The 26,205-nt window shown below is 43.3% G+C and overlaps 2 protein-coding genes and 1 long non-coding RNA gene across 5 annotated transcripts in view; 1 reads left to right on the plus strand and 2 right to left on the minus strand.

The window, feature by feature from the left end:
• The window catches only part of Rsu1 (Ras suppressor protein 1), a 194,472-nt gene extending 190,114 nt beyond the window's left edge, over positions 1–4,358 (minus strand). Inside the window, exons 1-2 of one of the 2 annotated variants that reach the window (XM_006497405.4) lie at positions 4,120–4,358; positions 3,831–3,942 (exon numbers count right to left, since the gene is read on the minus strand). In XM_006497405.4, the coding sequence (XP_006497468.1) occupies positions 3,831–3,939 (109 nt within the window). In that variant the 5' untranslated portion in view covers positions 3,940–3,942; positions 4,120–4,358. The remainder of the gene's footprint in view (positions 1–3,830; positions 3,943–4,119) is intronic. The other variant, NM_009105.4, reaches the window with a different exon arrangement.
• A 138-nt stretch (positions 4,359–4,496) lies between these two features.
• The window catches only part of Gm13270, a 37,699-nt gene continuing 15,990 nt past the window's right edge, over positions 4,497–26,205 (plus strand). Inside the window, exons 1-3 of one of the 2 annotated variants that reach the window (XR_865975.2) lie at positions 4,497–4,632; positions 19,206–19,261; positions 19,862–20,873. This is a non-coding gene — a long non-coding RNA (predicted gene 13270). Of the gene's footprint in view, positions 4,633–19,205; positions 19,262–19,861; positions 20,874–26,205 lie in introns of those variants that run through there. The other variant, XR_865976.2, reaches the window with a different exon arrangement.
• Cubn (cubilin (intrinsic factor-cobalamin receptor)) overlaps positions 9,258–26,205 on the minus strand; it is a 215,539-nt gene continuing 198,591 nt past the window's right edge. The window contains exons 61-67 of the mRNA NM_001081084.2: positions 20,465–20,627; positions 19,901–20,106; positions 16,901–17,048; positions 15,825–16,006; positions 12,996–13,161; positions 11,282–11,517; positions 9,258–9,755 (exon numbers count right to left, since the gene is read on the minus strand). Of these exons, the coding sequence (NP_001074553.1) occupies positions 9,648–9,755; positions 11,282–11,517; positions 12,996–13,161; positions 15,825–16,006; positions 16,901–17,048; positions 19,901–20,106; positions 20,465–20,627 (1,209 nt within the window). The 3' untranslated portion in view covers positions 9,258–9,647. The remainder of the gene's footprint in view (positions 9,756–11,281; positions 11,518–12,995; positions 13,162–15,824; positions 16,007–16,900; positions 17,049–19,900; positions 20,107–20,464; positions 20,628–26,205) is intronic.

Here is a 26,205-nt window from a genome sequence, read left to right on the forward strand (position 1 = left end):
CAGCGGGATTTGAAGAGCCAGAGGGGAGGGAGAACGCCAGACACAACAGGACACAACAGAGTGTGGCAGCATGCCACAGCATCAGCACAGGTTCAAGCCGGATGAGACTCAAGCTTGCAAAGGAAAAATTAGTTTTCTCCAACGGTTTTCCATGGGTCATATTAGCCATACTTAGGGTAGATGCCCTGTTCAGGAGTACCCAGTCAAAAACAACAAACTCAATGCTATATTTGTAGATCTTTTGTCTCCTATTGCTTAGTTTGGATGTTTTTGTCTTGTTGGTCTTTGGCTTGTACACTTTGTTTTCTTGTTTTCTGTGTGTGTGTTGGAGGCTGTTGTACAGAATTGTTTCTGCAGTTTTCTTTTTTTATTTTTTTTTTGTATGTTTGTTTTTTAAAGAGAAAGAAAGGGTGTGGAGTGGAGTTGGGTGGGCAGAGAGGATAGGTGGGAGACAGAAGAGAGGAAAAGCCCAATCAGAATGTATTGTATAAAATGCTTTTCAAATAAGGATTTCTTAACTAAAAGCAGTGATAGTCTTCACTCCAGAAACTCTTTCCAGGCACTGCCAGACAGAGGGATGCAGGAGAGACAAGCTGGCCAAGCTGGAGGGGGCTGGGTTAAAATTTAAGAGCCTTGAGAAGCCTCCCAGAGATGGTGACCCAAGAATAGAGTCACAGACAGGTACGCTCTCAATTCCTTCAACAGTGTTAACTGGCAAAGACTCAACAGAAGGGCAACGAGAAATGACTCCTTCACATTTCAAACCCCAAGCTGGGCCTCAGCACCAACTTACAGGAGGAAAAAAAGGGGGAGGGAGATGTGAGTAGGTTATTGCTAGAATACACTCATTCCTCCTGAGTCTCACTGATACTTGCCCCCAAAACAGGCCAGAATGATAACTGCATTCTCCATAGGAGCTCCCAATGCAGGGTTAACTGGTAGCCTGTGGTGGTGCACACCTGTGATCCCAGCACTTGGGAGATGGAAGCAGGAGGGTCCTCCTCACTACAAAACGAGTTCAAGGCCATCCAGGTCTACATGAGATCCTGTCTCAACAAAATAGAAGGTAACTCACATCTCTTCATCTATGGAAACACTTTGGTGTGCTCATACATCCCAAACCCCCAAGCAGAAATGCTGGCATTTCAAATGCTTCAAAGAAATGCAAATCCTCCCTTCTCATCTTCAAAGCCAAATCATTACATTATTTTTAAGAAGTTAAATTAGTAAATGCAAAAAAAGGAAAGCTTAGGGTACAAGACACAGTCATTCTCTCTGCATGTAAGTTAATGGTTTCCTGTGTTTAATCAGGATGCTTGCATTCTAAATGTCATAGCTGCAGATAAACCTAAGCAAAAGAGAAGAGAAGAGAAGAGAAGAGAAGAGAAGAGAAGAGAAGAAGAGAATTCTTACACAATACTCGAGGTAATTTTATCATATAGCACCCACATTGGATGCCAACTGATTGCTGTTTTAAATTTATTTGTGTTGTGTTTGAGATGAACCCCAGAACTGCACATGTTCTACACAAACGCTCCACCACTGAGCTCCAATCCAGTGAGTGGCTGATAAAGCCAGTTTAGGGTCAGGCTTCCAGTGAACACTCTACAGTCTTCCAGGTTCTTAGGAGTCCTGACAGCAAGGACTCAATACACCCAGCCCTTCCTTAAGCCAACACCAGCAGAGGGAGTGAGATTTTTAAACTTCCGCTGATCTTTCCAAGAAATACCAATGTTGTCTCTTGGTTTCTGGTTTGAGCAACTACAGAAATGACCTTGCTTTTTATCCCCCAGTATTAGACCAGAAGCAGTTTTTTTTCCCCTTCAGGAAGCAAGTGGCTATCTTTTCCCCTGTAGTAAGAGCCAAGGCTTCAAAGAGATAATGGAGCTGAACTGAAATAGCAGAGCTACTCTTGTCATTTGTTAATATTACATGGGTCTTCATCTTCCAGAATGATACAAATGGCTCAGACCACTGTGGGCTCAGGCTTCAGCCCATAGGGAGGCATGCAGCAGGCAGAGAACTAGGTGCTGTTCAGGGCGCAGATGCACCTGGTCCCCTGCTCTCTGTTTAGCCTCTTCTTCCTTTACAGCAGTGGAAACCGAAATAAAGCCAAAGCAATGGGAGTGTCTAGATCCTCGGCAGACACTTCAGTGTCAAAAATCACCACAAACCCATTCTTACTGCAAGAGACCAACACATGTCACCCAAACCAAGAAGTTATCAAGATGCTAAGGGTATGTCAAAGCAGGACTCTTCATGATAGCTAGATGTCTGCAGTCCACTTTGGCCTTAATGTGTCAACATCCATCCCAGCCTGTACTCCAAGAACAGACAAGAGTCTTCATGCCTAGGAAGCTATCCACTGACTTTAAGGTCTCTGTACAGCTCCCCTCTGGTTGATGTTCTAACATCCTACTCTGACTCCTATCAACATTTAGAGTGCCGACTGTGTTCCAGACACTATTCTCAAGAACACAAGCATGGCATTGCATATTCTCTTGGTATTCGAATGAGGAAGAGAGTCTACTGGATTAAAAATAAATTAATTGGACTGGAGAAATGGCTCAGCGGTTAGGATCACTGGCTGGTCTTCCAGAAGTCCTGAGTTCAATTCCCAGCAACCACATGGTGGCTCACAACCATCTGTAATGGAAGCCCTCTTGTGGTGTCTCTGAGGAGAGCAACCGTGTACTCACATATGAAATAAATAAATCTTTTTTAAAAAATTAATTAATTAAAGGCTATGCAATCTGTGCCTTGTAGAAAGGTGGGTTCACACAGGAAGATAGAAAGAGAACGTTTTTCATAGGCTATGATGTCTGAGCTGACTCTTGGCAGTTAAGTTAAGGGACGTCAGGTGGAAAGGCATATAGATAAGGAGACAACAGACTTGCAAGTCAGGAAGATCTGGCTGCTCAGGGTCACTCAGTGGAGCTTATTCAACATCGCTTGGAATGAATGCATGGAAGGGATCGGTTTATGATCAGAATCAGACCTTGTATGTCCCGCTGAGGAATGTGGGGGTACCACTCTCAACAGTTAAGCTCTCAGAGGATCCAAATGAAGTCACAGGAACCTACAGAAGCGTGGTGACTTACTTAAAAAGTGTTTTCAAAGACCAGAATTAGTTTGCAGAATTTAAAGATCATGAAAAAGTGGACACTAGAATTCTCAACACAAAATCTGGCGATAGTGATGCAGCATTTACACATGGGGATAACCGTCTCCATGTGGAGAAGAGGAGATGCCCATGAGAAGGGCACAGGCAATGGAGTTTATGACCATTCCCACTTGTACTGAGTTCCCTGTCTGGTTTTACAGATGAGAAAAAAACAATAAAGTAAGAGTCATATAAGTTCACAGCTGAAAGCAACACCCTGATTAAACGGGTGCTGAGCTTGGATCACAAGATTGAGCAATGCCTGAACACAAATGGGAGAATGACCCAGGAATACGTAATGAAGGAAAATGTTGAAAATACTACTGGCACAAGAATTCTTACTATGCATGTAATTTTTGAGTACCACCAGCTCATGATTCATAGAGTAAAACGTGACTTCCAAATTACAAACAAAAATGGCTACTTGGGACACTACATGGAAGATGGACTTCAAAGCTATGAAGCTCCCTCACCCGCTGAGAAGGAACTGCAGCACACCTCGTGTGACGTTCTCATCTGGTTCACCAGTCCCAGCAGAACTAACTGTGGTTTGCAAGCTCCTGACAAGTGACCAAGTGACGAGCAAAGGTGGAATGGCAGGCTTCCGAAACTCGCCTCCCAAGAGAGCAGTTACTTACAAACTTAGCAACTGTCCAAGAGAACTTACACAAGCCGTTGACATCCAACATACTGGAGATACCCCTGTCACTCATGTCCACTTCCGGCTGGTTCTTCTCCCTGCTCTCCTCCACCAGCTTCTTCAGTGACTTGGACATGTTCTGTAGCAAAGGACAACAAAGCACGTGGATGATGGCAAAAATGGGAGCCTGGGGGTTGTGGGGCAGGTTAAGGCAGGAAAGGAGCAGAGGCCCAGGCTGAATTCTCCAGGGCTGCCTAGGGGAGAATGGGTATCACCATGGAGTCCTTAATGGAGGACTTGGACCCCGCACACTCACCGCAGCGAGCAACACCTGGTGGGTGTGATTAGGGACCTGCAAGGGAAACTCGGGTGGAGAGCGATGAACTGGATCAGCCGAAAACAGGATCCCGCAGCAGGAACACACCCTGTCCCAGCGATCGCGCAGGCGCACACAAAATCCGGCCAACCCCACGCCCCTCCCGGCCTGACACTTCCCAAATTAGGAGAACTGTTTCCCAGCTGTGGCTCCAGGCGAGGCTCTGCCCACTGAAGAAAGTGGACCCCGAGGCGGACCAATCGTACACGTTTTAGTCTCAGAGACTCCGCCCTACGCTGAGGAACGCCCATCTTCTTGAGTTTGGAACTTGAATTGGACTCAGCAAGTGCATGTGATCTAGATTCTGCGCATGCTCAGTAAGCTAGCTGAAGGACAAAGTTCTGTGGGCGGAAGCAGGGGATTCTAAGCTGGTCGCTGGTACCGAGGTAGACTCTTAGAATGCAGCTTGTGTTGAGGGATTTGGAGTTCCGTCCTGAGAAATCCACAAGTCAGGTACTCTCTTTTGTCCTGCGTCTTTCGTTGCCGGTCCCCTCCCACGGAGAGTTGTTACCGTGAGTCCCTCGTGTGCCCCTGGCTGTCGCAGACCTGGTGGAGGTATGAGGTCTGGATTATGGTAAAGATTCTGAAGACAAAGATTCCGCCCGAAACTTATGTCCTCAGCTGGTAACTCACAGGTTTCTGTATCTAACTGTTTTGCTCCGTTCCTTTTGGTCTTGGGAACTGGAATCTATCTCCCTTAGGGTTAGATGCTAACAGTAAACCACGACTATGTCAGAAGTCTGAGTTGGTGTTTACACCCATGAACCGTGAAATCTTGGCTCTTAGAACTCTCCCACTTTCTTCAAATAGAATGGATGGATAGATAGATAGATAGATAGATAGATAGATAGATAGATAAACTTTCTGCTGACCCTCTGGGTTCTACCTCCTAATGACTAGATCTTGATGACCCAGTAAAAAACTTAATCTTAGTGACAATTTCACACTATTAAATAGGAAATCATTCCAGAATTATTCCTCTGGCATTAGGTACATGACAGATAAGCAGTCAGACAGACGTGCAGAAGTTTAGACACACATATATAAGCAATGAGCCAAGCAGGTACTAGAAAAAGATTCGGCACTTTGAATTTGAAAGCAGAAATTTCTCCTTAAACACACTTCAGATGAAACGATGATACTTGCAATGCAGGCAACTTGCATTGTCCAGGCCTCATCACTTTTTTTTTTTTTTTTTTTTTTGGTTTTTCGAGACAGGGTTTCTCTGTATAGTCCTGGCTGTCCTGGAACTCACTCTGTAGACCAGGCTGGCCTCGAACTCAGAAATCCGCCTGCTTCTGCCTCCCAAGTGCTGGGATTAAAGGCATGTGCCACCACGCCCGGCTTGCCTCATCACTTCTTAAGCTAGACATTTGCTGAGAGCACTGATCTAGCACAGTCTCATACAAGCTGTGGATGCAGTTTCAGTTTCTGTGAGCCCTCTAAGCCCAAAGCATCAATATTTATTAGTGCTTTTTGAAAGGTTACTGATAGTTTTTCTCTGGCTGTTTCTGATGGAGATAGTTTTACTATATAAGTTTAAAGCATCATTTAGGGCTGGTGTAACAAAACGCCATAATTCTGAAGGCTGGAAGCCCAAAGTCAAATGCAGGAAGATTTGATGTCTTCTACCCCTACCCTGCCCCCTTAGCCTGGAGACTGCCGCCTTTCTTTGCACCCTCACATTACTTTCCCTCACCCCAGTTCAGTTCATCCTCCACGCAGCTATGATGACCACAGCAGATCTCTTGCATCATGACCTTCCCTTCTTCCTCTAATGGATATTTCTTTTTCTCAGCAGCTCTAAAGACAATAAGTTTAACCTTACCTCTGTTTGCTAAGTCAGTTTGTTTCAACAGTCTACTTTTGTTGGCTCCTCAGGCAAGAGTCTTTTTTGGTAATTGATCTTAGTTAACATTTCATGTTCAAGCCTGAAGACCTTGGCTGATTTTTCTGCATGATTTGTGTTGTTTCCTGACCCCCTCTCACTGTTGTAAGTGGATTTGTTTCCGTCTAAGTCTGCATCCTTTTCTCCCTGAGTTATTTGTTACGTTTCTTTAGAGACAAGAGTACAGTTCTGTGCAGAAAGTCATCCCCAACCTGCCTTTGCTGGTGCAGGGGAATGGCAGTTATGAGTGTCAGCTATACTACTTCCCCTACTTCCTGCCTTACCATCTCTCACTGCAACAGGCAGCCACACACACAAACAACTCCTGGACCAGCAATTCCCATCTCCGTTGTGCTCCTGTCTTGAAATTATCTGGGGAAACAAGTCCCCTTTGATGTGTTTATAAAAAGATAAAGAAAAAGGGGGTATATTCTATGGGGGTGTGGTGAGGCATGGGGGGCAGGGGGTGTCTCAGTGGCCCCATGCAGAGGCATCCTTTTCCCCTAAGGGACCAGCTACACGAGGGTATAGTATAGAATAGAGTTTATTCAAGGTATGGGGAGGAGAGTTAAGAGAGTAGCAGAGAGATAGAGAGAGAGAGAGAGAAAGAGAGAGAGAGGAAGAGAAAGAGAAGAGAAGTAGAGGCTGGCCCATGGCCATGAGCACTCAGAGAGATGGGTAATGGAAGGGAATGGGGAACGGAAGAGCAAGAGAGAAGCAAGAGATAAGAGAACAAGAGAAGGAGGAGGGGACAAGCAGCCCCTTTTATAGTGGGTCAAGCCTACCTGGATGTTACCAGGTAACTGTGGGGAGGAGCATACTTGGCTGTTACCAGGTAAATGTGGGGTGGAGTTTAGATAGAATGCTAACACCTTTATCAACACATTTCCATCCACTCTCTGAATTTTCTAGAAATTAGTTTTACCCTTGTTGGAGAGAAGGAAAAAATAAACTGTGTTTTGCTACTCTTATAACATTCAACACATTATACTGCCAAAACTTGCTGGAGGAGGCCATTTCCACATCCCAAACCATTCTCCAGCAGGTACCAGCTGCGTCCTACAGTTTATCTCAATTCCGACACTGTACAGATGCAGTTAACATCAGCTCCCACAAGTAGGGGACCTCAGCGCATGCCCAAGACTCCTGCATTCCAGGTGTTCACAAATCTCAAGTTGTAAATGGGTTATCATCAGATCTTCTGAGGGCTGGCTATAAATAAAATTGTCAAATCCATTTCCTCTAGCTAAGTTCATTCTCGGACTGTACTCGGGGTTTATAGCCCTTGTTATTTGAATCTGAATAATCGCTCACAGGCTCCTGTCCTAGCGAATAGGAGATAGGGCCTCCCTGGAGAGAGAGAGCTTTATCTCAGTTGGTTTCCACAGAACGAAGTATCTATGAGAAGGATCCATGCTTTTCCAAGATGCACACTACTATGTCCAGGAAGTGTGACTATAGAATTGAAGAACGCTTACTCAATATTATCATGTAATTCTAAAGTTGAAAACTTATTTTTTTAAAAAAGAGGCAAAGCTCTACAATATTTCAAAGGTAGACGTCTAGGCCTGAGGGGACATACTTAGGTGGTCAGACAGTAGCCACCCCAAAAACATAAGCTCTGTATGCACAGCAAAGGGGGAATGGACTCTGAGTTTTCAAAGGACTCCTCACCAGGAAGAAAACCCTGGTTGTGCTTGCTCTCTTTGTGGGGGTGAATGAGTGATCTTGCTCTGTCTTAAGACATGAGAAGTTCCCAGAAGCCAGATCAATATGGCCTCATGCATGGATGACACCATGGTCTTCTTGCAATTGGTCCCTTGTTCAGCTTGTCGGGGTCTTTTGGATTTAATGATGTTACCCATTGCTTTACCACATTTCCAATACAGCATTATCCACACACTTTAGATATATGCATAGCTAATGGGAAGCAGAGCTGTTTACGATGATACTTCATTGGTGCCGCTCTGTTCCCTACAGAAACAATTTCTTCAGTATTTGAGTGTTGAAGTCAGCTGAAGCAACACTCTCATTCAGCGCAAGTCTCTAAGACTTTGCTTAGCGTGATTAACCTGTACTAAGTTTCTTTCTGTGAAGTTGTCTGATCTGCTGGAGACGGTGGCAATCTCTGAAAGCACTTGGTTTCCTCCTGGAAGTGAAGTAGTGGGTACCACTCTTAGTTACCCACCTGGAGGCAACAACATGCTGTAGGATGCTCTCAGTCCTGACAAAGCTGCAGAGCTAGGGCACCTGAGGTGACACACTCTGATACACAACTGCACCACACTGTGATCCCCACCGCTCAGGGACGAGCTGGCATATGCAAGGGTCTGTGCATTTTTTATGCTTGTTAATAATATAACTGTCTACAAAAATGCTCTGTGTTCTTGGCTTAACTTGAATAGAAATACACAAAATATGCTTCAGGACTAGAGCATGATCCTTCTTGGAACATTATTTCTTTGAGAATTTGCTTTTACTAACACCTTTTAAACAGAGACAGCCAGCTTTTACAACCAAATATTCATGGGTTTCTTGTCTGTTACGGCAGTAGCTTGAAATAAGGCCTGAAAGGTAACATGAAGTTGTTAAATAAAGTACACATAGAATAAGAACTGATGGCCTGTGTGAGTTGTAACTACCAGGCTGGAAGTATGATGCATTTCTGTATGATGTGGGCAGTATGCTATGCAGAATACCAGGGCTTGAGTTGTGTGAGAAAGGTGTGTGCAAAGCTAAAGAGAGGAACAGTCGCTGTGCAATGGAGAGTAAGGCTGATTTTTTTCTGAAAATTTAGTGTGCTGTGGTTTGAATCTGACATGCCCCGCCCCCTCATGGCTATTGGATTGTAACAGTTAGTTGGGTGCCAGCTGGTGTAGCCGTTTGGGGGGCTGCAGAACCTTTGTTCTCCAGCTGGTGGCGCTGTTTGGGGAGGCCATAAAAGCCTGGGCAGGAGGAACTGGGGCGCTAAAGTGCTTCACTTCCTGGTTTTCTGCCAAGTGAGTGGTACTGCACATGCTCCTACTGCATGGCCCACCATGCCCTTTTCAGTGTGATGGAAACAAATCCAAGGAGGAGAAGTCGGAGTTCGTGTTGGGAAGCAGTTTCAGAGGCCACAATAAATCTTCGAGCGCACGTCACAGTGAAAACCTGATCGCAATGGGTTAAAAATGGAGACAATGGAACTGTATGGTTTTAAGAAATGTTTATTACCCGTACTTTGACTTTTGTATAGTGGAAACCATACAGCTATTTGTATCACCAACTTTTAGAAATGTACATCAGTGTGCCAGGATAATTTCTACCCTTTAAAGAACGTTTTAAAAGGTCTCCACTAAATGGTGCATCCAGTAAGGATGGCATGTACACCTGAGTGGAACACCACCAGGCTCTGCCTTCAGAACACCAAATGTAAAAAAATTGGTCATACACTTTCTCTTGTAAAGGCCATAGAAGCTCAGTCCGTGTTTGATGGCGTGGGCAGAGATGGGGATGAGAACCACAGAGTTCTGGGCAGGGTTGCGGGTTGCGTCTGACGGCGCGGGGCAGAGCCAGAGGGGTTACACACAGCTCTCCCGATTCAGCTACTCCACATTATTTCAAATCCTGAAGAAACGGTTGCATACTCCGCATGGAATCTTATGAAGACCCGATTTGATGAAGCATGAAAGGGTGCTACCACAGTGTCCTGCAATTGAGGAGGAGGGGAAGAAAGGTTATTTTTTAAATCAAACATATTTCTAGAAATATCAGCATACTTAAAGTGTTACCTATAGAAACTCTATAGAAGTTCTAAGAGTGAAGCAACATATATTTCTAACTGTGACACACCAATAATTAGTGCATTAATTAATACAACAGAATGCCTCCAGAGACAGAAGGCTGCAAGGCGATGGTTGGGGAGGTAATGGTGGGCCTCACTGGTCTTTTATCTTCTGTGTATCTGAACTAATGTGAACAATGGCACGCATCAGTGCTGTGCCATAAAGCACACCACCCCAGCCAGGCTGCTGGTGTCAGCGCATGCACACCACCCCAGCCAGGCTGCTGGTGTTAGCACATGCAGACCCACACACAACCGCCAGGCTGCTGGCGCTTTACCTTAGCGTTTAGTTCTTATTTCTTTTATTCTTATGCTTTATATGATAGGTTAACATTGTGAAATGTTAATAAAATAAATGGAAAACTCATTACATATGGAAAGGAGTATACTTTGATAATGGATACAGCGTATCCATTATCTCCTTGGATTTGAGATGACACTGAGCTACAAGAGGGAGTCATCCACCTTCCAGCGCCTCTGTCCTTCATCTACAAAGTCCAGAGTGAACTCTTCCTGCAGCACAGGCTGCCAACTGTGGCTTCAAATAGATCTGACTGCTTGGAAGGTACTCAAATCTACACACAGGAGCCATACAAAGATAACAAAGTTATCTCTCATTTTATCCTGCATATAATAGCAAACAGGGTGCCTACTGGTCCCAAGATCAAATTCTTTCCCCATGTAACTGATTTTCCCATATTAAGATATGTTCCCCAGAGCTGTAATGGTGGATATAGTTGGGGAGAAGTTACTTTCGAAACCCAGAGGCTTTGTTTAGTAATCCAGGCTGCACTCAGGTACATGGGAAATAATACATCAAAAAAGTTTCTTCATTAATGTGGGAAGGTGTTAGTGGAGGATCGGTAAGTTATAAACAGTTTAAAAGATGCAGATATGTGTATGCATTCAGATATGAAAATACGTGTGCTCAAATATGCAAATGTGTATATGTATTCAAAGAAAGGTAAGTGGTGAATACATAGAATTCTCAAACTTTTAAACTTACGATGTACTTTCTAATGTTTCTAAAAATAAAATCTTACAAGCTTTAAAATAAGTTTTATATTTTTTTAATTCTCTAGACATCCAGTGATATAATTCTTGCCTTGTTTGGTTCAAAGGGCCGTGCGAATAAAGAGGAGAAAAATTAAAAACAGTGCCCTAACTCCCTGGTAAGGTTTGATTCTGTAGCTTTTAGTGGTAACTGTAATATGACATATCTGCCACTAGATGGTGCTCATACTCCCAAAATAGAAAGCCACTGAATTACAACTTTTTTTTTTCTTTTTTTGGTTTGCATGTGCCTGTAGTTACCGTTACCGTCACTGTTTAAAAAATCACATGTGAAATTTTACATGTGGAAATGTAAAATAGCTTGTTTGTTTACTCACGATGCCACAGAACGGTCCAAAGGGTGGTGAGTTGGCATCTGGACCATTGAAGAGTATGAGGTAGTTCTGGTCACAGCCACCTGGAGAGTCGATACTGAGAAAGGGAAACCCAACAGAGAGAGGCCTTCCAGAAGGAGCAACGATGGTCCATTCACAATGAGTGTTGTTTGGGTAGCTGTCAGGAAAGCCAGGGTTGGCTAATATACCTTCGTTGCCCAAAAGAGTCCCTCCACAGCCTGCAAAGAAAGAATGGACAAAGGTTCCATTTAGCATCCAGCTTGCTTTCCCACACAGGTAGAAAGCGCCCAACATGGAAACCCTCCTCTTGGTTGAGAGCCCCTCCGGGCCCATCCCCACTGGATAGTCCTTTCCCAGTGGCTGTGACCCAAGGTAATTCCCCCGGGACTATTCTTTGCTAACCTCAAGCTAGGAACAAACTGGAAAACAATACAATAGTTACCCCAAGAGAAAAGTCTCCATCTGCATGCTTTGAGGGTACAGCAGACTCCCTGAGCATAGAAAATATTAATGACTGCGAAAATCAACTCACATTCTGTGGCACACCCAGACTGACGACTGACGTCTGACGTCACAGCTTAGATGCTACAACAAAACTCATCAGGCCCACTCTAGCAGTTCTAAGACCTTCTCAACTTCTAAATCTGGTACAATGCCTTGAGCAGGGTCACCTTTCTGTGGGGGCTCTGGTGTGTAATAGCAACAGGGTGCCTATGGGTCCCAAGATCAAAGTCTCTCCTCAAGTAACCAACTTCCCGTGTAAAGATAGAGTTAGCCATGTTTCCTGGAGCATGGAGTTTTCTCTCCTTCTCTCTCCCTCTCTCTCTCTCCCTCTCTCTTCAAGATCAGTTCTTACTATGTAGGTCAGAGTGGCTTACGGCTTCACTCCCTCATGTGCAGGCCTGCGGCCATGGCCAATGCATTCATCGGTTCCTCCTTTTCACCAATCAGGGAAGTTAATGACTGGGCTTCCTTCCGTGTGTAGATTTTGTTTTCTGTGATTATTGAATGGGACCCTCTCTTATCCCTTAATATACTTAAAAGATTCCTTTCATGATTTTTATTTTGTAGGTTCCCAGATATTATAAAATTGAAGTATTGGAGGTATCCCTCTTTTCTCGATCTAAATGTGTTCATGTGACTTAAATTCCCTGCTATTTAATGAACAGTGGACCAAAAATTCAAGAAGACATTTATCACCCTGAAGTAGCAATTACGACACAGGACTGCCACCAAATGATAGGAACCATGAAGGATTGAGCTTCTCATAGACACATACCATGAGACGTGCATACACACGGTCACATGTGCAGCCCGCTGCTCATTGTGGATAGAGCCAGCTGCCTGCACACACACAGATTTGGCCCTGACTTGTCCTGTGATTTCATTTCCTGAATTCTCAAAGAGAACTCCTGGGTATTCCATCCGAAGAACAAAAATAATGTTTACATGGAATGTTTACATTGTCAGACCTTTTATATGAAAATTTCAGTCTTTTACATCAAAGAAATGATAAATAATTGTAGGATTTTGAAAATTCAGTACTCTCATTGTTAAGAAATCTGCGTCTTTAACAGAAAATCATCAGGCGCAGACCTAATGTGCTGAAGGCCGCATTCCTATTTCCTGTAATGTTATTTCCTGTGGTGGACACCCCATCAGCCCACAGGAGCTTCCCTCAGAGTGAGCATCTTACCAGTAGGAGAGGAGGCCCAGATAATTTCATATCCATGGTGGGTGTCTGAGTCATCGCTGTGGAAGTGCAGATACAGTTCATTGCTCTGAGAGAAGATGGGGTTGGGCAGCAGGTTGCTGCAGTACTTGCCAAGCAGTGGTGAACTGCTGCTGCTGCCATTTCTTACCTGTGAAAACCCACCATTGGTTACCCATCCGATCACCTCTGTTTCAGCTCATCACTAACACGTGAGGTAAATCCAGTAGGTTTGTTTTGGTTTTGTTTTCTGAGACAGTATCACCTTCTTAGCTCGGGCTAGCTTGGGCTAGCTTGGGCTAGCCCAAGCTAGCCTGAGACTCCCATTATTCTTGTCAGGCCACTCAGACTCCAGAATAGGAAATGGGGCTTTACATATTCAAGTATTTGTAGATGAAGACATATAAGAATTTACAGCACTCGCCATTTGCATTGGGATTTAGAAATATCTGATAAAGTATAGCCTCAGAAATACTGACATTCTTGTGATATACTAGCCGGTGCCATGATCCTACAGAGTGTTATGTGTGCACACATTTTGAGGAATGCACAGTGGACTTTCAAGGGGGAAGGGGCACCACTGTTTGGCCTGTTTCCAGTTGTACTTTATTCCTGGGATCACAGTGGGGGCCGGGGGAAGGATGCTTCCCACTGGAAAGCTTAAAGTGGCCACAATGAACAAAGAACACCGAAGATCAAAAACAAATCTTTTCCTTGTGGGAAAAGTAAATGGCTCCATGTGCCTATAATATTCCTCACCCTGTAGACCTGCATGAAGAGCTGCTGTTAGCGTGTACATGTTCAATGTGAGAAGCTACCCCACTTCCCTTCATCGTTCCATAGTCCAGAATCTGGCTAGCCTTTAGAGTCACTGCAGTCTGCAGAAGTGCACATTTACTTGGGCATCTGAGCTGGCGAGGCTCTTTCTATACCTAGGCAATGGCAAGTGATGCACTCTTGGTTCTTCTCTTAAATGTTTAAACAAAACATCTCTGGCTAGGACAGACTGGTCAGTTCCCTCCCAGTACGTGGGATAGCTGACACATTTAAGAACGCTACAAGGCTTGACCCGCTCCCGCCCCCCATACTCTCAACATTGAGTTTCTTTCCTTGGGGATCCTCTCTTAAATCACTTCTGCGAGATCGGGGGAGGAGAGATCCACTGCTTAGAGCTTACCACATTCACTTTTCTGAGAAGGATGAGGCATAGCTCATGAATTATGCAGAAGCATGTACATTGGAGAGGGGAGTTGGAGGCATATTCACAGGTAGGGCCTAGCCATGCCCTCCCTGCTAGAAATGCACTAGAATCCTCATGGAAGACTTCTATTCCCACCATAGCTAAAGTAATAGAACACCAGGGCTCCCTTCAGAGTCTCTCCTGGAGCTCCAGAGGCAGATGTGTTTCTGAGGCCTGTGTAGTAGCTTCCTCTCTCTGCTAATGTAACAGAACTTCCCATCATTCTGTGGAAAGAGGGAGGATGTCTGGCTGGTGTGGCTGTCACCATCCAATGTTAAAAAGTAAGTCTTCACTTTCCAGCATCCAGATGACAAACGGCCAAGATTAAGTGGGGCCAGTAACTAGTACCTTGAGTTAGGGATGGATTAAGACTATGACTCGGGGTTAGCAAGGGACTCTAGCCCTTTTCTACATCCCTCTCTTTTTGTTTGTGCACACATCTGTTTTATACAAACATCTGGTTTTGTGGATGTGTAAGCGTGTAAATCCGAGCTTAACTCCCTGACGAGCACAAACAGCACAGCTTCTGTGTCTTCATTTCTTCCCTTTTCTCATCTCCTGCCATGGAAAGTACCCCAAGAGGAATCACGAGCTTTCCCCGGGAATTCACAACTCGATAAGGATTCCATTTGACAGCAGATTCAGTTCAATCTGAGATGGGAGCTTTCCTACATAGTAAGGTAAGAGGAAGCCTGTGGAAGCTGAACACATGGGCAGAGACCATCTACTGGAACTCCATTCTCCTCCAGGTAGTCCTCTACACAGGGGACAGCGGGCCAGAAACAAGGCCACTGGAGATGAGCTGGTGACCAGAAAGACAGGAAATCTGTTAGCATTACAAAGTAGCAGGAAAAAAGGCTGACAGAAAAGAAAGGTTACCAGGAAAGGGGTAGCGTGAATCCGGAAGTTATTTATCCCACAAAATTTCTGGAGAACATATTTGGAATAAATATAATAAAGCTAACTAAATATGGAAATATTAACTACTCTGAACTGATTAATACATATTATATATGTGTTTGGAATATCATACTGCACCCCAACGTATGCTCAGTTAAAATAGTGATTAAGCATTTAAGGATGTGATCAAAGAGGCAGTTTGAGAAGAAAGGAAACTCTGAGTCAGGAGTGGAAGCTGTGGACATCTTCCAGAGTCTTTCCTGTAGAGCCATAAGGCCAATGGAGAGAGCCTCGGGGAATCTGTCGACTCAGTTAGCAGAGCCAAGATGCTGTGCTTGCTCACTGCCCGGGGAACAGTGTGTAAACACCTTTGCAGGTAACCGGCCCTTGCCCATGACATTCCATTCAGCCTGCAGGTTGGAACTCAGATCCATGTTCCTTTGAAAAATCTCTGTCCCATTGCTGAGTGGTGCCATGACAGACGGTGACACTGCCACCCAACCATGCTTCCAGTGCTGTAGCTGGAATCTGCTCAGTACGCATTTATAGGATGAAAGAATACTGACTAGCTTAATAAAATAGAGATGTTGAATTAATATCTTGAGAAAAAAATTCTTAGTGATCCATCCATGTTCTTATGTAATCCATTTAAATTATATGCAAATATGTATTACCTCCAAGAAGTCATTCATGCATTGTCTTGAATCTTCCAGCTGAAACCAGTAAAAAAAGAGGGAAATTCTGTGGTTCTGCGGGGCTCTGAGAATGATGGAGCAGTCCAGGTTATTGGCATAGCCCTGAGGCCACCCAGGACTCTTTAGATTGCCAAATGCTTGGTTGTATTCTCTGTTGCAGTCTTAGAGAAAAACAGGATTCATAGTTAATGTGCAGGTCCAAATATTTAGTAGTCTTGATAACAACAGTGGTTTTACAGTCCACTGAATCTGAGCAACATTCAGAAAGGGCTCCAGCCTCTTGCCTTGTATAAGAGAACAGGGACCTGAGAGATGCTGAGCACTGCGCATGTTCAGTTGCTGTGTAGCGGCTTGCGCATGCGCAGCCCCCACGTGCAGGCTCAGCGGCTTCCTCATGTGGGCAGCCCCCCACAGCAGCTTCCGTGACATGACTTGTTCATGCCCCCTCGTAAAGAGTGGGAGTACAAGTCCCCTTTGAAGAGCACCCCAGCATCTTCTGAACTCTTCTGCTTACATGGAAGAAGAGTTGCTGGTTGACAGTTGGACCTTTTCCAGACCCAAAGCTCACCCTCCCAGACATCAGCTGTGTAGGGTTTCCATTGCTAAACTGTTCCTTCTGATTCAATTCACATATTTCTTTTTACATTTTTTTTCTTTTTTTTGTAAACCAAAACCAAAAGTAACTATGTTCAAATCAAATTCTGCTGTAGTTTTGATCAAGGTAAAAAACCATCCTTACATGAAGAAACATGGTCTGGACACACTTCCATTCACTGAAATCAAGTAATTTCTTTCAAGGCACCGTGGTCATTTACAAAATAATTTCCTAAGGTAAAGTGATTCCCACCACTGTGACCACACCAAAAGTCACTGAACTGTGAACTTTATATACGTTATACCTTGATAAAGCTTAGCTTCCAAAAAGTTAAATTCAACCTTACTTCACATGGAGATAGTTTATCTTAACAACAACTTATCTGTTCACAAGACTTATCTCCAACAATGATGGTCATCAAAGCTGCTTTTCCCCGATAAACATGAGGTTTTAGGCTCACCTGCAATCTCATAGGTGAAATGCACTCGAGAGTTTCTGTTTAAAAAGTCAGATTTGAAAACAACAACTGCGGTACTTCCTGAGGAATAGAACACGGGCAAGGTTGTATAGTTTGCACCGCAGAACTGAGTCACTTGGTTTCCATTAGTCTGAAATGAAATGGAAGCCATGTTGCATGAGATTTGGCTTCAGGACAGTAAAGCTACACCAGATAGTAAACTGTACTGAGCATGTGACTTCAACAGCTCTAGTCTCAGATGCCATGAAACACTTAGCATTAACCTGGGAATTGAGCAGTGTCCTGCCTCCCTAGAGGTGTGGGACATAAGGAACCCAGCTTCCGCTAAAATTATGAGCAGACGCGTCTCCACAGAAATCAAAGCTGCTCCCTCTTGAGCCATATCAGAGTGAAAGTGTGTGTGGGAACAGAGCCAGGGCATGTGAACTCCCTACAGGTCTAGAGTTCTTCCTCTAGTTACCCTGTTCTAGAGTTCTATTAGGTTAGGCAGAGGTGGAAGTACTCTGTCTGGTGAGCTTCCCCTTCAGTTGTCCCTGGCACTTGGTACCTGTAATAATGGCCTTATTCTCTTCAGCAGCACTTTGGCAGTCCTCATCCCCTGTCAAATGTTCAGGGTAAATGCCTAATAATTTCTACACGTACAAGCAAGTATCCCAAAGGCATTGAACAACAGCCCCTGTCACATTACCCTTATGACTGAAGTACATGTAGTTCTTGGTCTCTGTCTGAAGGCACATGCTCCAGCCTTGTTTCTAGACTCCTTAGTTATTACTCTGTCTCATTGACCTACTTAGCCTTCCATATTGTTTTTGTCCTAAGTTTGTCCTAAGTTTGTCTGATGTAGCCTTTAAACTTTAACTGAATTGCTAAAGCCTCCCCCTAGTGTTTATATCCCAAGATTTTCAACTTTGTAGCCTTATGTGACTCTCATGTATCCAGCAGCTCATGAAGGTTTGCTCCACAGCTTACTCTGCAAACATAGTGCAAGACAGTGGGGTGGGCTCTTCTGTGTTGTTCATTATGGCGTCTATCTTCTGTGGTGTCTTAGCTCATAATAATTTTCTATGTCCCAGATGTGTTCTGAAGCTTTAGAGGCCTTGAGTATTTTTATAGACAGCACACTAAACATCCTCAATTGTAGTATTTGCAGCCAATCCAGCTGCTCTTGTGTACCACAGCTGCCTGTACATGTTATTTTTGTGCCCTAATGAGGAATCTGCCCTGATTTGCGTTATTCATAAAGTGATAGGAAACTCAAAGTGCTTTGAGTGAAAGGGTCTCATTGCACTTCACTCTAAGTTCTTCCACTGGGGCTTCCATTGGGGTACAGGAATTCTGTGCTGCAACCACTGCTAGGGGAATGACGCTTAACCTCGTTTCTCAACCACCTCGGGATCCTTAGAGTAACCTTGGTCTCTAGGATCTATGCGGCACTCAGCTCTTCTCCAGCATGTGCATCTCTGACCCTCCACATCGAGTCAAGCTGGACTTTTGTCACTGAGCTAGAGATTTGGAAAAAGTGAGAAAGCCCAGCTTTATAACAAGGAGGGCCTTGAAAACCCAGAAGGTGACAGGTGGAGCTCCATTTAAGCCAGGCCTTGGGCATTCAAATATGGCCTCTGAGAGTAAGTGTGTTAACTGTTTACCCAACTGCAGACTCCAATAGTTTCAGGGTATGAGCTCAGACTATGGGTCCTGAATTGAAATATTTTCTTTGGTCGCCTTACTGCTCTCCCCATTCTGCCCACCAATTGAGGAGATGATCATGCTCAGATCTCTGGGTCCTTCTCACACCAGCTGTTGTGCCATCTTTCCCCATGGGAAACTAAGATTCCACTATTTATCTCTTTGAGCCCAGAAAGCTTCTGTTTCCCCTTTTTATTCTCTCAGTTTGCCGCAATTGTAGCCCTACTAGATAGGCATGAAATGGTCTCTTAGCTGTTTTTCCTGTGTTCTGTATGGGTCCCTCCATTTCACCTGTACATAGCCTGTTAGCTACAGATGTAGTTCTCCAGGTGTGGCCCATAGAGCTCTGGGATTATGGCAGAATACAAGAGATGCTCATCAAACATTGATTAATGCATGTTAGGCAGATCAATCGGTGTCTGCAGGGGGGCCTAGGAATGTGCATTTTTTAGGGGGTGATTCTTATGTCTTTTTACTTCTTTTTTTTTTTAACCACATTCATTACACTGAGAAATCTTTTTATTTTTATGAATTAATTTTGCAATCTGGACTAATGGTAAAGAGAAATCAGATCCTTAAGTTTTTATCCTACTGTTTATAGGCATGGTGTTCCCCTTCATTATGGGTTATTTTGCATCTTTGAAGATACCTCTGATGGTAAGTGATTTATTACATGGCTCACACTTCTAGCATCCTTTCTATAAAGCGATCAGAATATGATTATATTCGTAAATCTTCCTATCATGTCAGTCAGGCCACATTTATAAAGTGAACCAGGACAAAGAGAAGAATTTTCACAATAATAATAGTCATAGGATTTTTTTTTCTTTGCAGTGTGAGTTTGTGGAAGTCCCAAATAAAGTTGTTAAACCAATTAATTTCAAAGTTTTATCACATTCAGACAGTCTACATAAAGTTGGGGCTACTACATATATTCTATTCATGCTGGGAGACAGATGGTTGTTCTCCTATCAATATCTCTATGCTCATATGGCATGTGTCCATTGTGACACATTACATACCCATTAAATGCACAATAGTAAATGAAAGAGCTCCACAAAGTTTGACATTTTCAGGAATGTGCATTTTTAACAAGACCCCCAGATGATTCTTAGCTATAGGACTGTTTGAAAGCATCTTGCGACAGGACTACATTTAAATGGGTTAGTATGTCAGCAAGGGAGGTTTTGTCTCCTACTGAAAAAACAATTCTAGAAGTAACAGGACTTTATTTAGGCATGGCTTCATTACTTGCAGTGTCTGCAAATACGACGGCCACCATCCTGGCATCTTTACCTGTTCTGAATCCTGAAGTTCTAAGGAGCTCCTTGAGCAGTCTTGTGAGGGCAGCTGCAGTTTCCACACAGTTATCTGGACCTGCTGGTGTGGGGGAGCTTCAATGACCCAAGTACAGGTGGAAAATGGCCGTCTGATGTTTGACAACTGAGGTGATGATGTGTTTTGAGGCATCGAAGTTGCATTATATGTTCCCCCACAAGGCACTGAAGAGGGAGAAAGAAAATAATGTAGATGTTTTAATCATCTCTAATTATACATACTGTCTTTAACATCTTTCTCTGGCCTAGGAAACATGTTAATATTCTTTTAAGGATTTAGTAAATGTCGTGGTGACACAGGGCTGCAATCCTACCTTCATGCAAGCTTGAGGCTGAAGGATAAAATTCAAGGCCAGCCTGGCAACTTAGTGAGACGTTGTCAAAGAAAGGGAAACTGAGGGCAGGCAATCTAGCTCTTGTGTTTAATAATCCGCTAAAACTGTAATTAATTTACATGTAATATGCATGCATTCTTGTCTGTGCATAAGGACATATGTATTTCATAATCTGTCAGAATACTTACTGTCCACAAAGGTATATGTTGCATTAAATCCTCTCATTTGAATACTTATGTCAGAGACAAATTGAACTGTAAGAAAGTTGCCAGAAGAAATAAAAGGGGCAGGCCTACTGGAACCACAAAATCTTCCGCCTAAATATGAGTTTATGCTTGCACCATCTGCTATCTGGAAGAAAAAGTAGTTTATAGTAGTTAATTATTAATAAGGGAATTGCTATTTTGCACTAACTTACCTATGAGTTCACCATATATCTATGGTGATAGACAGACCATGGATTACGGATCTATATGTGGGTGTTCTTATAGGCAGTCTTAATTTATATTGATAATGCTATAATGACTTTCAGTGATGCCCATCATATATTTTTCTGTTAGGAAAAGTAATATATAATTGAAATAAACAACAACAACAACAAAAGCCCCCTGGCCTCAAAGTCATTAAACCCATTGCTATTCTCTCTGCTGCCTGAATTATCACCACGGTTTTTTTTTGTTGTTGTTGTTGTTTTGGTTTTTTTTTTTTTAAAGCTTCCTGGCTAGAACCAACCTTCCCACCTCTAACAGGTTGCTATTAAGATAAAGTCAGCAACAGAGGAATGGATACAGAAAATGTGGTACATCTACACAATGGAGTACTACTCAGCTATTAAAAAGAATGAATTTATGAAATTCCTAGCCAAATGGATGGACCTGGAGGGCATCATCCTGAGTGAGGTAACACATTCACAAAGAAACTCACACAATATGTATTCACTGATAAGTGGATATTAGCCCCAAACCTAGGATACCCAAGATATAAGATATAATTTGCTAAACACATGAAACTCAAGGAGAATGAAGACTGAAGTGTGGACACTATGCCCCTCCTTAGATTTGGGAACAAAACACCCATGGAAGGAGTTACAGAGACGGAGTTTGGAGCTGAGATGAAAGGATGGACCATGTAGAGACTGCCATAGCCAGGGATCCACCCCATAATCAGCATCCAAACGCTGACACCATTGCATACACTAGCAAGATTTTATTGAAAGGACGCAGATGTAGCTGTCTCTTGTGAGACTATGCCGGGGCCCAGCAAACACAGAAGTGGATGCTCACAGTCAGCTAATGGATGGATCATAGGGCTCCCAATGGAGGAGCTAGAGAAAGTAGCCAAGGAGCTAAAGGGATCTGCAACCCTATAGGTGGAACAACATTATGAGCTAACCAGTACCCCGGAGCTCTTGACTCTAGCTGCATATGTATCAGAAGATGGCCTAGTCGGCCATCACTGGAAAGAGAGGCCCATTGGACTTGCAAACTTTATATGCCCCAGTACAGGGGAATTCCAGGGCCAAAAAGGGGGAGTGGGTGGGCAGGGGAGTGGGGGTGGGTGGATATGGGGGACTTTTGGTATAGCATTGGAAATGTAAATGAGTTAAATACCTAATAAAAAATGGAAAAAAAAAAAAAAAGATAAAGTCAGACCAGGAGCTGCCTAACTGCTTCCTACCCTCTTAACACAAAGGCTACATCCATTACAACAGTGATCCAGACCTAATGGAATGGCTTTTCCTCCCACACAGACCTCAGGGGTCTGCTCTGCTTGATTGAGATTCTTGAACATCCCCAGCTCAGTCTAGCTTCCCAGCTATTGCATCTGCCTTCCTTTGCCCAGACCACCCTTGCTGGTATTCATGGAGTCTGTTGAGGTCTCTCTTCCTCTATCATCCACCAGCAATGCCTTCCCTAAAGTGAACACTGCCCACATCCCCTGACTCCTTTCCTCAGGACAAGTATTACTGTCAACATGTTACACATTTAACTTGCCAATTCTATTGCCTTTCCTTCTAAAATGAATACAACATTCCACAGAAGCACAGAATTTTATTCTGTTCCGCCATATCGCCCCAGACCTTAAGAGTGTGTAATGCATAAACCATGCTTACTCGCTTCTTGGTAAGTGCTTTGACCCTTCCCTATGACCCACATGCCTTGGTTTGTTTTATGTTGCTGTACCAGAGTACCATAGACCATGTCATTTATACACAAGTAAGTTAATTGTGATATTTCTGAGGATTGAGGAACATTCAGAATTCAAGGGGCAGACTTTGATGAGGGCCTTCTTGCCTTCTAACATATGAGCATCCTAAGAAGATCATCAGGAGCATGCCAGCTCGGCAATCTCTTCCTCTCCTGGGGTGATACTATTCACCCCATGATAGGAACCCCACTCTCATGACTTCATCTAACCCCAGTTATACCTCAAAGCCCCCCATACCTTTAGCATATGGATATAAGGTTTACATTTCTACCACAGGTACTTGAGTGATATGTACACACCACAGCATCACCCTTCCCTAAAATATTCTCCCTGAGTCTACTCTATCTCAATAAACAGCTCAAGTCTAAATTCCAGTCATACTCAACTCTCCCATTCCCATGATAAGCATCCCCACTTTGTTCCACTTTCGAAATATATTGTATCAATGCCATGTGACACAGTTTCTTCAGAACATGGCTCACAGATCAATTGCACAGAGCACTCACAGAGTTCTGCACCGTAGTGCCCAGGTGTTTGATGACCTAGAGTATGTGTCTATTCTTCCTACAAAACTATACCTTGTACCCAATGCAGAACTTGCAAGCCCTGGTCAATGCTGTTGCTTCTCTCCCTTCCCAGTGCTTGCTGCCTCTGACAGTCTCCTCCCTTGGAGACATAGTCTTTCTTGAAGGACTGATAATCCCTAGTCATAGACCTTTTACTCAAATGTCACCTCCCCTGAGAGTCTAATCCCACACAGTGGGGCCCTCCTCCAATACCATCTTGTTTTATTTTACTGTGATGAAACTCAATCAATGTAATGCTTATTTACTTTGATTGGGCGCCCCCTCTGCACAAGTGTGAGTTTCACAGGAAGAGAAACGGAGTTATGCTCAGAAGTGTCTCTAGCATCCAGAACTACTGATGGCTTTCACAGATTTTTACAAACACCCAAAGAAATAGTGAGGATTTGTATATCCCTCAAACACTTTACTAAAAAATAAATAAATAAATAAATAAATTAATATAGTATGTTTTCATTTTTATGTCTATGTTGTTAATTTTTATTGTACTTTAATAATGATTTTCTGTGTTTCTGTAGCCCTGAATATGAGTTCATAACAGAACCACATTAGATCAGAAATCTCAGAGTAGTGTGGCCACTGATGTTATAAAATGAACATGATAAATTTCAAAATTAAAAAATGAAACAAAACTGACCACTAGATGGTGCTGTCTCTTCTATATGAATTCACGAGGAGCACAGAAAAGTGAAGTTCTGTAGTCAAACACCCTCACTTTATAGAGAAGAGTTGCCAAGTTAAAGACAACATACTTTTTCTGCTAAGTGAGGTTTCATTACAACCACTGTGGTCTATACAAGCTTTCACTTGTATCATGTACCTGGCTTGTGTTGGGTAGTGTGTATATGGAGAGACATAAGAGCATTTATGTACCTTCAAGGTGCTCATAAAATAGTGAGAAGAAAGAGCTAAATATAAACGTATGTGCGCGCATGTGCGTGTGTGTGTGTGTGTGTGTGTCTGTGTGTGTGTTGCTGTTTACAGATATATCTACAAATATGCATGGAAAAATATAAAAAAGAAACCAAAGAAAAGAAAAGGTAATTCTGTCAAATAATATCAAGGAGATTCATACTATAAAAGAGAGAGAGAGTCGGGGAAGACCACCCAGTTCATGCCGAGGAGCCTGGGTCTTACTTTACAAGACCAACGTCAGTTAGAGACTGGTAGATGTGAGGGGCAGGACAAGGACAAGCTAGGGCTGGGTAGAAGGTGGCCCTGTGCTGGTACTATATTCATCCAACCACATTAAAGTAAGAGTTAGCGTAACTGATTGGAATATATAGTTACAAACTGCATGACTACTAGCCTCCTGTATGATCAAACCTGAAATTATTTCTCTGTTCTGTTCCTTGCCAACACCAAATCTCTTGCTGTGGGTAGACCCTGAACAACACTGGAGCAGGGACTGCATGTCTGTGGTGAGTTAGTGTCTGAACACTAACTCAGGCACACCTTGCCTTCTAGAAGCCTTGTTTCTTGGTGTCACTGTGACAAAATGCCTATAATAGTCAACTCAAGATATACTTTGTCTCTAGGACTCAGTCTTTGCACGACTAATCTCTATAGCAACACAGTTATAGAGCTTTGTTGTTCTAGGACTGTGTTAAGGTCATGACAGAAGGACACACAGGGGGTGGGGGTTATATACTTCACAGAAGCACTGATGCAGATAGAAAAGAGTGGTTGGGACTCAGGTATCTTTCAAACGGCAGTGTCCTCAGTAACCTACCTTCCTAACTGACTCCCATGCTACCAACCATGTCTTCTTAACGGCTGTGCTTTGGTGGGTCATGTAAGATTCAAAGTATCACAGTAATAATTATTTACTCTTTATGCATTTTTAAATGTTTGAGCTAATATCTATAATGAGGTAGACTGAAATTCACACTTATTTAATGAATAACTAAGTACATGAATGCTTAGTGGCAGTGCTATCTCCTAACCAATGCACCTAGGGTCTGCTGATGTTGTCCCTAAAGAGGCACACACCCTTCCCCAGTGCCTGATAATATGCAGAAGGGTTAAGCCCAGTGAGTTATTACAAGGGCTCCCAGAAAGCTCTAGGGAATGTTTTTATGCAAGTTTGATGTTCAGGAGTTTATAATTGGCCTTACAACAATAATTTGAAGCATTTAGTGTTTAGAAGTCACATTTCTGAATCCCATAGGATAGTAAGTACAGGGAATTTTCTCTTCAGATGGGACTGGAAACTTTAAAATATATCTGCCAAAACCAAGAGCACCAAGTTGAGGAAGAAACCTTGGGAAACTTCCACCAGTGTCATGTTTCCAGGTAGAGGAAGCAGGAGGACCACACTTTTGATGCCCTCAACCACCTTACTGTTGCTCAACACAAGGATGACTGAACTAACCAAGAGTTGGAGATTAGGTAGTACACAGCACTGTCCTTTCCCCTTATTTTTGGTCATGTCTTTCTTGTGGATATGCCTTGTTGATACTGTTCTCCATTTTATGGAGGCAACAATATGTGTGAGCTTTCATGATGCTGTTAAGTGCCATGGCATGCTCACATCTAAGAAGCCCGACATACTCTGTTCTGATCTCCTTTTCTACGTCAAGGGTATCTAACTTCTGTTTTCATGTTGTATAATGTATCTGTTTACAGGCCAGTCTCCCCCCCCCCCCAATCCCAATGAATTACATCTCCTTGGGGAACGTTCACTGCCACATCTCCCATATTATGTACCATGGCTACCAAACAACTCCATAGGACAGATGTGACGATGGTTTCAACAGTCATTGATCAGCCACAGTTCATTAATCTACAGCAGATGTCCCCCCTTGGTCCCCTAGTAAACACTCTCAAAGACAGCAGTGAAGGGAGTAGGCATAACTCAGCAATGGAACTGGTATAATCTGTCTTACACACTACTTATAGAGCTGTGTCATTAGCTTCTATAGAATGTCATTTTACCACAACATTTAACAATTTAAAAGGGGGGTAGTAAATACTGATATCACCTCAACATGATCTAGAATCACCAAGGGACCAACTTCTGGGCATGCCTGTGAGAAAGTGCCGAGATTGGGTTAACTGAATTTGAAAGAACCCACCCTAAATGTGGGCAGTACCAATTCATGATTTGGGACTCTAGACTGAATAAAAAGGAAAAT

The sequence above is a fragment of the Mus musculus genome, chromosome 2 (assembly GCF_000001635.26).
Source record: "Mus musculus strain C57BL/6J chromosome 2, GRCm38.p6 C57BL/6J".
NCBI classification, from domain to species: domain Eukaryota; kingdom Metazoa; phylum Chordata; class Mammalia; order Rodentia; family Muridae; genus Mus; species Mus musculus.